The 14,248-nt window shown below is 34.7% G+C and overlaps 1 protein-coding gene across 7 annotated transcripts in view; it reads right to left on the bottom strand.

Annotated features, from left to right (window-relative positions):
- Window positions 1-14,248, bottom strand: part of DCAF6 (DDB1 and CUL4 associated factor 6) — a 130,416-nt gene that overhangs the window by 73,661 nt on the left and 42,507 nt on the right. For all 7 annotated transcript variants that reach the window (XR_005836355.1, XM_040636168.1, XM_040636169.1 and 4 more), the window contains exons 5-7: window positions 8,791-8,904; window positions 8,026-8,161; window positions 5,065-5,279 (exon numbers count right to left, since the gene is read on the bottom strand). Coding sequence is in view for 6 of the 7 variants with exons in the window: in XM_040636168.1 (XP_040492102.1) it covers window positions 5,065-5,279; window positions 8,026-8,161; window positions 8,791-8,904 (465 nt within the window). In the remaining variant the exon portion in view is untranslated. The remainder of the gene's footprint in view (window positions 1-5,064; window positions 5,280-8,025; window positions 8,162-8,790; window positions 8,905-14,248) is intronic.

Here is a 14,248-nt window from a genome sequence, read left to right as displayed (position 1 = left end):
TACCTACATTCATTTCCTCTCATTTCTTCCTTACAATATGCTGAAGGTTCTTACCATTTTTAACAAAACACCTCAATTTTATCCTTCTCTCCAGCTATACTCTTTTCCCACATTTTCTGAAGCTTTACTGTCAAGCTTCTTGAAAAGAAGTCTACATTTATTCCACCTTTATCTACCACTCCTCCCTCAGTTCACTGTAGTCACCTTATGTTCCCATCTTTCTACTGAATTCATTCTCACCGTCACCATTGAGTGATTAATTGCTAAGTTCACTGATCAGTGATAAAATGATAAATAATTGCTAATTCAAATGGCACCTTTCACAACTTATTTCATTTGATGTCTATGGCACTTGACACTCTTGATCATTCTCTGTAACTTTTGTATTTTTAACATTTTTTTTGAGGTAACACGCATACCATAATATTCACCTTTTTGAACTATGTAAGTTAGTGGTGCAAATGCACAAAGCTGTGCAACCACTTGCACCACCACTGATTCCAGAACATTGTCATCACCTCAAAGAGAAATCCTATAGCTGTGAGCAGCTGCTCCCCACTTCTCCTGCCACTCGGCTCTTGGCGGCCACTAATCTGCTTTCTGTCTCTAGGGATATGCCTATTACGGACATTTCATATAAACGGGATAAACGGGGCCCTTTCTCCCTGGTTTCTTTCCCATGGCATAATATTTTCAAAGTTCATCCATGTTGCACCATGTATCGGTATTTCATTTCTTTTTATGGCTCAATAATATTCCATTATTTAGATATACCATATTTTGTTTATTCATTCATCAGTCCATAAGCACTGAGTTGTTTCCATTTTTTGGCTGTTGGGAATAATGCTGCTATGAACATATGTGCAAGTTTTTATAGGAACATATGTTTTCAATTCTCTTCAGTATATATCTAGAAATGGAATCACTGGATCATATGATAACTCTATGTTTAACTTTTGAGGAACTGCCAAACTGTTTTGCAAAGCAGCTGCACCATTTTACATTCCTACCAGCAATGTGTGAAAGCTCTAATTTCTCCACGTCTTCATCAACACTTACTGACTTTTTTATTTTCACCAACCTAGTAAGTGCGAAGTGGTACCTCACTGTGGTTTCGATATATTTTGGTTACTAGATTCTAAATCATAAATCAAATATATGATATACAAACATCTTCTCCTATTTTGTGGATCACTCCCTTTATTTTTATTTTTTAACATAACATTCATTGATTTTTTTTTTCCTGACAATTAAGCAGATTTTGATAGAAACTTGGTGACAGCTTAGCTGCAAATTTTCTGTTTTCTCCTGGAAACCATACTGAGCAACAAGATGGAAAAAGAAATCTCTACATCCTCAGCAAAGAAGACAGAAAAAAAAAAAAAAAACCTACAAATTCCCTAAGTATGTAAATATGGCTAGAAGCAACAGAGAATAACAAAATCTGCAGAGGAAGCCACAAGTGTGACAGGGAATAATCAGAAGATTAGAGAAAGCCTAGTGTGGCAACTGTCCAAAATCTTAGACAAATAATCACTTCCAGAAACGGAGGGCCTCACTCTGTATGTGAACTATATTTAGAATAGAAAAGAACCCTGCTCCATAGTTATGAAAGAGGAATTTTATATTATACAAGCAAAGAACTAGTGTTATAACCTCAGCAACTATTTCTGGATTAAGATCTTCAAGTTAAAAACAGTCCCATGTTTGAGTTTTTGAGATAGGCAAAATAACCTAGTCAAGAATACTGAAAATGCTACAAGCATTAATTTAGTCGTTCAACAAGGACTTTTCTGAGCACCTCTATGTGTCAGGCACTACTCCAGGAATTGGGAAAAGATCAATGGATAAATCATACAAAAACCCCAATGTCACAGAGTTTATAAACTAGTGAGTAGATGAACAATACATGATAAAAAAGTAAAATATACAAAGAAAGTGTTAAGTGTTACGGGAAAAAAAATTAAGTAGACAAAGAAGATAGGCAATACCAAGGAGTTAAGGGCTGTGATTTTAAACAGGGTGGTGAAGTAGGGCCTCGCTGAGAATGTGTCAAGGGCAAAGATCTGAAACAGGTAAGAGAAGATGAAATCCAGATATGCGGCAAGACCATTTCATGTGCAGTAAGGGCAAAATCTGTAAGGGAGAAGCACGCTTGGGCTGACTGAATGAGTCAGCAGAGGGGGCCAGAGCAGGGTACTGTACGAGTACTGAGAGAACAGCAGTCACCAAAACCACAGGATATAAGTTCTTCAAGCCACTGTTAGGACCTTAGTTTTGCTTTTTTGCTTTGAGGAGATGGAGAGCCACTTGGGAGTGTTGATCAGAAGAGTAGCATAATTTGACTTGGTTTTAAAGGATCATTGGGCTACTACGTACATAGCTAAAGACTGTGGGGGTGGGGGGGTGAAAGTTGGGGGCCTGGTTAAAAGCTACCACAATAACCTAGGAGAGATAGTGAGGCCTTGGATCACAGTAGTAGTGGTAGTCAGAATGGGAAGTAGTACTACAGATTTGGGATATATATTTTTGGGACAAACCATGGGGACAGGAGAAAATGAGAGTCTAGATTGTATAAAATAGTCCAATAATGGAGTGGGGAAAACGTCAAATACATATTAGAGGAAAAGGAAGACAGAAAGACAATAAAAAGAAAAAAGGAATACAAAAATAAAGAAAAATGAGAAGTAAAAAAAGACGAATAAGAAAAAATACTCGAGACGGGAAAAAATGAGAGACAAATTATTAGAGGATTAAGAATAAAGAAAATATAAAAGTATCATTAAAACATAAGAAAAAAATCATTATGTGAAAATTTGATTCATATTTTAAAATCCTGTTCAATCATTTCTTAAATTCCCAATCAAAATACCTTATTCCTTCCTGTTCTACTTATATAGAACATAACTCTTATATACAATTCTATTAAGTTTTACATATTCATTTATTTATATCTCTAGTTCCACTAAACCGTAAATTCCTGAGTGAGAGGCCATGTCTTTGTCACCGTCGTCCTTGAGCTTTTTTTTTTTTTTTTAAGATTTTATTTATTTATTTGACAGAGACAGCCAGCAAGAGAGGGAACGGAGCAGGAGGAGTGGGAGAGGAAGAAGCAGGCTCCCAGCGGAGGAGCCTGATGCGGGGCTCAATCCCAGAACGCTGGGATCAGCCCTGAGCCGAAGGCAGACGCTTAACGACTGAGCCACCCAGGCGCCCCGAGCTTCTTAAGTTTCTACAGTACCTACTGTACAGTAGGTGCCCAATAAATACTTGGTGAGTTGAGTGTGTCTGAACACTACTGTCAAGGATTTAGCATAAAACACTGAAGAAAGGGTGGTAAGCTTAAGAAGGGGGCAGACAACTAATTTCTTCTTCTATACACACTTGTGAATTGCTTGGTTTATCATACTAAGCATGATTTATTTTTATAATTTTAATCCATTTTCAGAATTATTTTTCTTAATTTAGTTAATTCAACAAAGAATACTGAGAAAACCATGTTCAGAAAATAACCAAGTGTTCATGACTCAGCCTCATTCACTCTGATTATGCAAACACATTTGGCTAAGTATTCTGTGGTATAAAGACTGGTTGGCCCACTTAAAATGTTTCTGCATTTCCAACTTTCATTATGTAAGAGTCACAAAGCTGGACTGTAACTTCACTGGAGCACATATCTCAAAAGGAATTACACAGCAGCAACAAAATAAAAGAGCAAATCTCACGTTTTCAGTAAGACCAATAAACTAAAAAATAGCTTTCATTAGCCAGCATACCCTTTTCTTTGTCAATTTCCTAATTCACTTAAATACACTGGCACATTTAAAATCCCCAAAAATATTTATAAAGTTATCCTCATTTTCCCCTAATTTTACAGCCTTCTACACCTGCAATCATAAGAACTGGATATAGTTTTGTATATCACGGGAATTAGAAAATTATTGCTCTTTATTACCTTTAAAATATGTTCACTAATAGAAGTTGGTCCAATACCAAAAAGTCACTAATAATTAATAAAGCAACAGTTAATTTCAAAAACATTTACAAGCCAAACAGTAAAGTGATTAAACATAGGACATTAAAAAAAAAAAAAAAGCCAAAGTGAAAAATGTATCGGAGAAAGAAGCTATATGAGTTAAAACAAAGATTTTTCTATTGCTGCGTACTTCAAGGATATATTATTTCTGGTTTTTGCCTTTTATAAATAAGAAGATGGTTTGCTATTTTATTTTTTTAAAGATTTTATTTTTAAGTCCTCTCTATACCCAAAATGGAACTTGAGCCCACAACCCCAAGATCAAGAGTCACATGCTCCACTGACTGAGCCTGCAAGGTCCCGCAAGGGTTCACTATTTTAGTCACCTAGTTTTCAATATATAATATTATATATCTAGATCTATATATAATAGATATAAAATGTGATATATAAACTTCAATAAGACTAAATGTTTATGTTCACCAACAGGATTTTACCTATTATCATTTACTATTCATATGTGGACAGCAATTCCCTCCTCTCCCCATTACGTATGTGTGTGTATTTTAACTTACCTTTTTCTCACTTACTTGTATGTATTTTGTAAAATGCACCTAGGGATGTATGTTACTAGTTCTTAACTGTGGCAGAGAAGCATGATCAGGAGAGAAGGGACTGCTGTCCACATCTGAATAGTAAATGGTAACAGAAAACTCCTATTGGTGTATAAACATAAACACTTAGTCTCTTGGGAGTTTAGACATCCCACTTTTTATTATTTTAATTGTTTTCCTACAACTGTTAGAAGTGTTGGTATTTCTTGCTTGCTGCTGTGCATCCATAAAGTTAAAGAAACATTTTGCTACTAAATATTTTCTCTTTAAAAATATTTCACAACACTTTTTTCTAGAGCCTTATCCTTGATTACTAGCCCCTGTTCTTTCATGTATATTCCATGTCCTTTTACAAAACCTAGACTACAAACACCTTGAAAATCAATTCCATTTTTAGAAGCCCTTCAGGCCCCAGGAGTCACTGAAGTAATGTTTTCTGAACTAAATGAATAATACGGTTTTGAGTAAACTTACCTCTTCTCTTCTTTCTTCCGCAGAAGGAGTTTTAAGTTCTCGCGCTGTATCGTCTTTCGGGTCAAAAAGATATATATAATCTGAAGAGTAACTAACAAGAATCTCTTGGCCATCTTCACTGTAACACAGAGATGTCACCCTGCAGGACTTATTATTAAGATGGGAAGGGATAAAACGGGCAACCATTCCAGTAGTTCCTCGACCTGCATAATTCCCTAAATAAGAAAACAGGAAGTTGTGTAAATCTTTTAAGAAAAACATTTTAAAAGCCCTTAATCTGAATTATGAGATATGTGATTTAATGTAGCAATATAAAATCTAAACTATCATATTCTATTTCTAGAAGAGGCTCTTTTCTCAAAAGTCTGATTTTATAACAAAATATAAAGAATAGAGTATAAAGGCTACATAGCTTCAAAAAAAATTTCCTGAGTGTCTGGAAGTATATAGATTATATAAATGTTTTACAGATTACATAAATGTTTTATTCTAAATATGAGGTATTTAATCAATTAAAATGATTTTTGATTACAGTTACACTCTTTCATTTTCTAAAACTTTTCCCCCAATGAAGATAGTAAAATTTTTATAACATAAATAGATGAGCTTTTATTATTAGCATACTAGATAAAATAGTATTTTCCCTTTAAAATGATTTACCTTTTGCTTTAGGTTAAAAAACTTTTTTTAGTTTATTTATTTATTATTTATTATCTTAGTAATCTCTATAGTCAACATGGGGCTCAAATTCTGCTCTTCTGACTGAGCCAGCCAGGCACCCTTGTGAAAGTTTCCTCTTATAAAATAACAGAGTGGGGACATTATTCCAACTTTAATTAATTTTAACAGTCAACAATGTAATATAATATGATAGGGAGGGGTCCAACTGGCATTTTTTGCCCCTGGAGGTCTGGGAATGCTAAACTCCAAGAGTCCCGCAAAAGGAGATCTTGTCCTGCCCAAAATGTCAATTATGTCCCATCTGTTGAAAAATAATAATTTAGCCTATAATTTCATCTTATATTACCTGCTTCCCCTAAAAGTGCATATCCAAATAGATAAAGAGTTCTCACAGTTACAAAAACCAAAACCCCCCGAAAAAACACTTAGTCTTCCTTTTTATTTTAACTCTTTCTTGTTTTTTAATAGAGAGAGAGTATGCACACGAATGGAGGGAGGGCAGAGGGAGAGGGAAAGAGAGAATATTCATGCCCAGAGTGGAGCCCAACTCAGGGCTCAATCTCACAATGCTGAGATAGTGAGGTGAACTGAAACCAAGAGTCAGATGACCAACTGATTGAGCCACCCAGGCGCCCACAAGCTAGTCTTCCCATTTCAATAATCTATGTCCACTTTTACTGGGCATAAATTGACATTGAGATTGACATTGTTAGTTTCTGGCCAAGTCCACTTTTATTTTTAGCAATATAAAATATGTGAAAATAGATAAATGTATGTAGATTTGGTGGGTGTGTGCGTATATAATCCTGGCCTTCCCTTACTGAGAAAATGCTAATAACCTGGCTTTAAATTGAGTATTTCGGAGGTGGTTTCACCCCATAATGGATGAGCAGCAAATGAGGAGTTTACGAGAGATTCAACGTCAGTGCTGCAGCATCACTGACAGTACTTGACTGGACATAAACGTGCTGTACATGAACACGTAGCCAAGTCACTGTTCTTCCCTAACCCTCCTCTCTACCACAAACAGAAATCAGGAAAGCCAAGTGTTGTGGGCTGATAGTGTCCCCCCCCCCACCCAAATTCATGTCCATCTAGAACTCAGAATGATTCTGGAATATTTGGAAATAGGGTCTTTGCAGATGTAATGAGGTCATACTGCATTAGGGTGGGCCCTAGATCCAGTATGACTGGTGTCCTAATAAGAAGAGGAAAATGTAGATTCAGATACACACAGGGGAGGATGTCACGTACATGTGGAAGCAGAGAGTGAAAGGAACATTTAAAAGCCAAAATTGGGGGCACCTGGGTGGCTCAGTTGGTTGGGCGTCTGCCTTAGGCTTGGGCCCTGATCTCAAGGTCCTGGGATGGAGCCCTACGTTGGGCTTTCTGCTCAGCTGGGAATCTGCTTCTCCCTCCCACTCTCCCTCTGTGTTCTCTCTCTCTAATAAATAAATAAATCCTTTAAAAAAATAAAATTTAAAAATTATAATAAATAAATAAATAAATAAATGCCGAAATTGCCAGCAACCACCAGAAGCTAGGAGAGAAGCATGAGTCTTCCTGAGAGCCGCCAACAGAAAACCTGTAACACCTTAATTTTAGACATCTAACCCCCAGAAATGTGAGAATCAATTTCTGTTATCTTAAGCCACCCAATTTGTGGTAATTTGTTATGACAGCGCTAGGAAATTAATACATCAATTGTTACAACTTTTTAAAGTGATAAACTGCAAAAGTATCACCTTGATAGAGTCATAAAAACTTGGTAAAATGCTATTTTTATGTAAGTATATATGTATGTATGTATGTTCCATGCCCAGTGTGAAGTCCAACGCAGGGCTTGAACTCACGACCCTGAGATCAAGACCTGAGCTGAGATCAAGAGTCAGATGCTTGGGACACCTGGGTGGCCCAGTCGGCTAAGCCTTTGGATCAGGTCATGATCCCAGGGTCCTGGGATCAAGTCCCACATCAGGCTCCTTGCTCAGGGGGAAGCCTGCTTCTCCCTCTGCCTGCTGCTCCCCCTGCTTATGTGCGCTCTCTCTCTCTGACACGATAAATAAATAAAATCTTAAAAAAAAAAAAGTCAGATGCTTAACTGAGCCACCCAGGCACCTTAGTAAAATGGGATTTTTTATAATAATCCATATAGTTTAACTACATTGTATTTACTGAATTGTATGAAACTAATGAAATTTTAAGACTGCAAATATATCATAAAGATTTATTCTTTGAACTGGCAGAATCTTATATTTTCTTTAACATACAGCTTTTTACCTGTGGCTCTTGTGCCCAGCATTCGCCGATCATATATTCGTACTGAGCTATCTGAACAACCAACAGCAAGATAATATGGTATTGGTGGACAAATAGCTACAGATGTGGCAGCACGTCGGCAGTTAATTAAAATATCCTATGAAAGATAAAACAACATCACACACAGCATTGCCATAGAGAGGCTACTCTAAAGATTTAAAACACTGAAATATTTTAACATTTAAAACATTTTTCTTTTAATTAGAAGGAAATAACCTTTCTCAGAAATCCTAACTCAGTATGATAATGAGAAGGAAAAACAACATGGTTTCTTTTAATTTATTTTTCAGATTTCTATCAGTGTTTCCAACAAATTCAGCTTCTGCGACACCAAAATAAATACACTCAGTCAATATTCCTCCTCCACAGTTTATTGCTCTAAGGGAAATTCTTTTTTTCTTTACAGTTTGCTACACAACTTCAACACCAACTTCTAATACAATATTGTATATTTTCCCTATAAACCAACTTAAACAAAAAATACAGATGGAAATATAAATTTAATTAGTGGCTGAAAAAAACAAACAATATCTGAGTAATGCAAATTGCATTCTGAAGAGAAAAAATAAAAATCACCCCCAAATATAGGACTAAAACACTGAGTAATTACGCTAGACCAACAAAATTTAACACAAATTCACCCATAATCTTCTAACCCAGAGATTACTGTCCAATTTTAATTATAATCTTAATTTTTTGTCATTTATATAAAAATTTGATTCTTACATCCTTGCAGTCTTCTTTTGTGCAGCTAGTTTTGATGCGTGTATCAAACCACCGAACAGTTCCATCTTCACCACAAGAGAGAAAAGTATATGGGTCATTGGGTACAGTCATAATCTGTAGATGAAAATGAAAGTACAGGTAATGTTATTAAACATTTAAACAGATGGGTTTGAAAGACATCACTATTATTTTATAAAATAAAATAAAGAATAAAGAAGTAAAATTGTTTTTATATTCATAGACGATTCGATCATCTAAGTAGAAAATCGTATGTAATTAATTCTTAAAAAATTTATTAGAATAAGTGAATTTAGAAAAGTTGCAGGATACAAGGTCAATATATAAAAATCAACTGTATGTCTATATACTAGCAACAAAACCATTAGAAATTGAAAATTTAAAAACCATTAACATTTACAATAATATGAAAAATATAAAATGCTTAAGGATATATAAGATACATCACTGAAAATTATAAAACATTGCTGAATAAAATTAAAGTCCTAAATAACAGAGATAAACTGTGTTCATGGATTGGGAGATTTAATATTGTCAATTCTCCCTAAATTGATATATAGATTTCAAATAAATTCCAGCAGGATTTTTATTACAAATGACAATTTGATTATCAAATGTATGTGGAAATACAAAAGAACTAAAATACCTTAAGTAATGTTGCAAAAGAAGAACAAAGGACTTCTATACTGGCTTCAAGAGTTACTATAAAGCTATAGTAATTAAGATAGTGTGATAGAGGCTTAATGGTAAGTCACAGGAAGAGAATAGGTACTGACCAAAAATAGATGAAAATACATATGGCCAAATGATTTACGTTAATGGTACAAAGAAAATTCAATCAAGAAAGAACAGTGTCAGAAAACTGGGTATCCATATGCAAAATAATGAACTTCAAGCAATACTTCATACTTTCTTAAAAAATTAACACAACATGGATCATTGATCTAAGGGTAAAACACAAAACTATAAAACTTCTAGGAAAAAATCCTTGTGACTTTTGGTTAAACAAAGATTTTTTGATATAACATTGGTCCATAAAAACAAAGAACTTTGATAAAATGGGCTTCCTGAAAATTAAGAACTTCTTTTGGAAGGACAATATTGAGAAAATGAGAAGACAAGCTACTGACTAGGAGGAAAAATTATAAATCACATACCTGAAAAATATCCAGAATATATTTTAAAAATCCCTCAAAACTCAATAATGAGAAATAAAAATACCACTAAGACAATGGGCAAAAGACTTCAACAGACAATTCACCAAATATATAAAGATGATAAACAAGCACATAAAAAGTATGCTCAACATCATTAGATAATTGGGAAATAAAAGTTAATAACACAAGAGATTCTATTTTATATCTATTAGGATGTCTAAAATAAAAAAGATTGACCAAAACAAGTGTTAAAAAGGATGCAGACCAACTGGCAGTGTCAGGCACTGCTTATAGAAATGTAATGTGATACACCCCCTCTGGAAAACAGTCCAGCAGTTTCTTAAAAAGTTAAACTTATTCTTCTAATATAACTCAGTCATTCTATTCCTAGGTGCTCACCAAAGAAAAATGAAAGTACATGTCCACACAAAGACAAATATTCAAATACAAATATTCAAAATAGCTTTATTTGCAACAGCCCAAAACTAGAAACAACCCAAATGCCCATCCAAAGATGAAATATAAAGAAACTGTGATATAGTTCTCTAAAGGAATACAACTCAGAAATAAAAAGCTAGTTAATGATACTCTAAACAACATGAATGAATCCCAAACATGAGTATTATGCTAAGTGAAAAAAAAATCAGACCAAAGGTTTGAATATATAATCTCATTCCTATGTAATTCTACAAAAAATATAAACGAATCTACAGTAATTGAAAGATCAGTCATTTCCCAAGAATGTGGGGGTAAGTAGGGCCTTACTTAAGAGACAGGGAATAAAAATGGGAATAAGGAAATTCTTGGACAAACAGATATATCCATTATCTTGACTATGGAAATGATTTCAAGGGATAATAAATTTTCAAAACTTACCAGATTATATAATTTAAACGTATGCAGTTTATGATGTCAATTAAGCCTCAATAAAGAACTTTCTAAATTCAACATCTATTCAAGATAAAGACTCTTAGCAAACTAGTAACAGAAGGGAATTTCCTTAATCTGATAAAAAGCATCTATGAAATATACTTTTGCAAATATGAGACCTAAAGGGAAAAACTTTCGCTGTGAGATCAGGAACTAAGAAATGCAATCTGCTATCAACGTTTCATTTAAAGATCACATTTGAGGTACTAACCAATGCAGTAAGTCAAGAAAAAGAAGCAAAAGGTATATGGGCTGAAAATAAAGAAAAAAAATGTCATAATGCAAAAAAGATATGACTGTGTAGATAGAAAATCCGAAAGAATCTATAGTTGAATTATGAGAATTAATAAGTGAATAAAAAGATTGTTAGTTTTAAAATACTATAGTCAATGGTATTTTTTATACCAGCAACATTTAAAAACTAAAATACTTAAAAAGATAACATTTACAATAGTACCAAATACCAAACACTTAAAGAAAAAAATTTAAGGAAATTTGTACAGTAATGCCACAATAAAAATTATAAAATATTAGTGAGAGAAATTAAAAACCTTAATAAATGCAAAAATATATTGTCCTCATAGACTGGAATATACAATAATTGTAAGATATTACTTTGCCCTAAATTTATCTTTAAATTCAGTATAATCACAATCCAACTTCCAGCAAACTGTTTTTTGTTGGAAACTAATATACTGGTTTAAAAAGTTACGTTGAAACACAAAAAATAAAGAACAGTCTAAATGTTCTTTAAGTAGGAACAAGAAAATGTACTAAATATCAAGAGTCATTGCAAAGCTACGGCAATTGAAATAATTTGGTACTTTAAAAAGTACAAATAGACCAAGCATGCAAAATAGAGTACAGAAATGATCTATGCATATATGAATTCTTAATTTATAATTAATGGCATGCTGAATACCAATGGGGAATAAAACCAATATTTCAATAAAAGATGGTGGGTAAATCCATATGGAAAGAGAGTGATGTCAGCAAGACGGCAGAACAGAAAGCCTCAACTTATTCCTCTACAGAAACACTGACTTTTAATAACAACGTAAGTCAAAAAGCCTTAGGGCACCTGGATGGCTCAGGTGGTTAAGTGTTGGACTCTTGATTTTGGCTCAGGTCATGACCCCAGGGTTGTAAGATCAAGCCCCAAGGAAGGCTCCACACTGAGCATGGGAGCCTGCTTGGGATTCTCTCTCCCTCTGCCCCTCCATCGAGGCCCCTGAACCCCACTCGTGCATGCTCTCTTTCTTTCTCAAAAAAATAAATTAAAAAAAAGTCAAAAAGCCTTTATGAAAATGCCAAAGACAAGCTAAGAAGGCAGTACACCAGTCAAGTTCAAAGCCAAGTACAGTCATATTGAAAGGAGTAAGAAAATTTCATTTTAATCATCTCAGCACCTCCCCCAAGGCAACACAGCTCAATACTGGGGGGCGGAGGAAGCCCAACCTGCAGCTTCTCCACTGGATAGGAAAAAGAAGAGTGGAATGTCTGTTCAACACTCCAGCTTATAGGTGGAGAAAGGCTGCCAATGGACTAGTTTCTGTCTTGCTTGACTCAGCATTCATAAAACTGGCATATCTTGAGAATAAAAGAGTTCAGTGACTTCACTGAAGCACCAAAAAACCTGCAGTATTGCAGACAGGAAAAGGAGCAAGATCACAATAACTGGAAAATTACACATACACACAAGACCAAAGAAGAAACATTGTCTTAAAAAGTCTAAGGGATCTCCAGAATCTCTAGCTGGGCTGACAGGTGAATACCTTCCCCTGCACAAAACCCATCTATAAAGACCAGGAGAGATGGCTGTTTTCTTTAAAGCAAAAATCACAACAACAACAAACAAGACACACCAACATACAGTGTAACAGCCCTATCGAAGGAACAAAATAAATCTTCAGAAACTGACTCTAATAAGATATATGAATTACCTAAGAATTTATAAATTGATCATCCTAAAGCAGCTCAATGCACTACAAGAGAACACAAACAGATGACTGAATGAAACTAGGAAAACAATGCATGAACAAAATGAGAATATCACCAATGACATCAAAACTTGAAAAAAGAGTCAAATGGAAATTTTAGAACTGAAGAATATAATAATTACTTTAAAAATTCATGAGAGGGGATCAACATCAGGCTTGATCAAGCAGAAAAAAGAAACAGCAAACTTGAAGACAACTCTTGAACTTATCATGTCAGAGGAACTAAAAGGAAGAATGCAGAAAAGTGAAGAAAACCGTAAGGGACTTACAGGACACAACAAGCTGAGCAATATACACGGAAGTTCCAGATGGAGAAAAAGAAGGGGCAGAGAGCTTGTTTGAAAAAATAATGGCTGAAAACTTCCTAAATCTTCCCAAAGAAAATGGACATCCACACTCAAAAAGCTCAAAGGACTCTAAATAGGATGAGCCCAACGAGGTACACACTGAGACATATCACAGACAACTTGTCAAAAGTTGAAGAGAGGGGCACCTGGGTGCTCAGTCGGTCAAGCATCTGCCTTCGGCTCAGGTTACAATACCAGGGTGCTGGGATCGAACCTCATGCTGGGCTCCCTGCCCAGCGGGGAGCCTGTTTCTCCTCTTCCTCTGCCCACCTTCCCCCTCCCCCACTTGTGCTTTCTCTCTCTCTCTCAAATAAATAAAATCTTTATTTAAAAAAAAAGTCAAAGAGAGACTCTTGAAAGCAGAAAGGGAAATACAAATCATCATGTACAAGGAGCTCCCATAAGACAGTGGATTTCTCAGAAGAAACATTACAGGCCAGAAGGGAGTGGGATAATATATTCAAAATACTGAAAGAAAAAAACAAAAAACAAAACCCTGCAAACCGAAAATACTATATCCAGGAAAATTGTTTTTAAAAGTGAAAGAGAAATAAAGACCTTCCTGGACAAGCAAAAGCTGAGGGAGTCAATCACCACAAAACCTGCCTTACAAGAACTGCTAAAGGGAATCCTTCAAGTTACAACAAAAAACTCTAGATAGCAACACACAACTGTATAAAAATATAAATGTCACTGATAAAGGTAAATATACAGACAAATACAGAAATCCATAATACTATAAATAGTGATGTGTAGATCACTTTTAATTTGGGCATAGAATTTAAAGGATAAAAGCATTAAAAATTATTACAACACTATGTCAATAAATACAACATACAGAAAGATGTAATCTGTGAGTGATAATATAAAGTAGGGGAACGATATAAAGGAGTAGTTTTTGTGTGTGATTGAAGTTAATTTGTTATCAGTTTAAGATTAATTACTATAACTATAAAATGTTTTATGTAATCATTTTTTTTAAAGATTTTATTTATTTATTTGACAG

This window comes from Ursus maritimus, unplaced genomic scaffold (genome assembly GCF_017311325.1).
Source record: "Ursus maritimus isolate PB19 unplaced genomic scaffold, ASM1731132v1 scaffold_2, whole genome shotgun sequence".
In the NCBI taxonomy this organism is placed as follows: Eukaryota; Metazoa; Chordata; class Mammalia; order Carnivora; family Ursidae; genus Ursus; species Ursus maritimus.
This window is presented reverse-complemented; position numbering and strand designations above follow the sequence as displayed.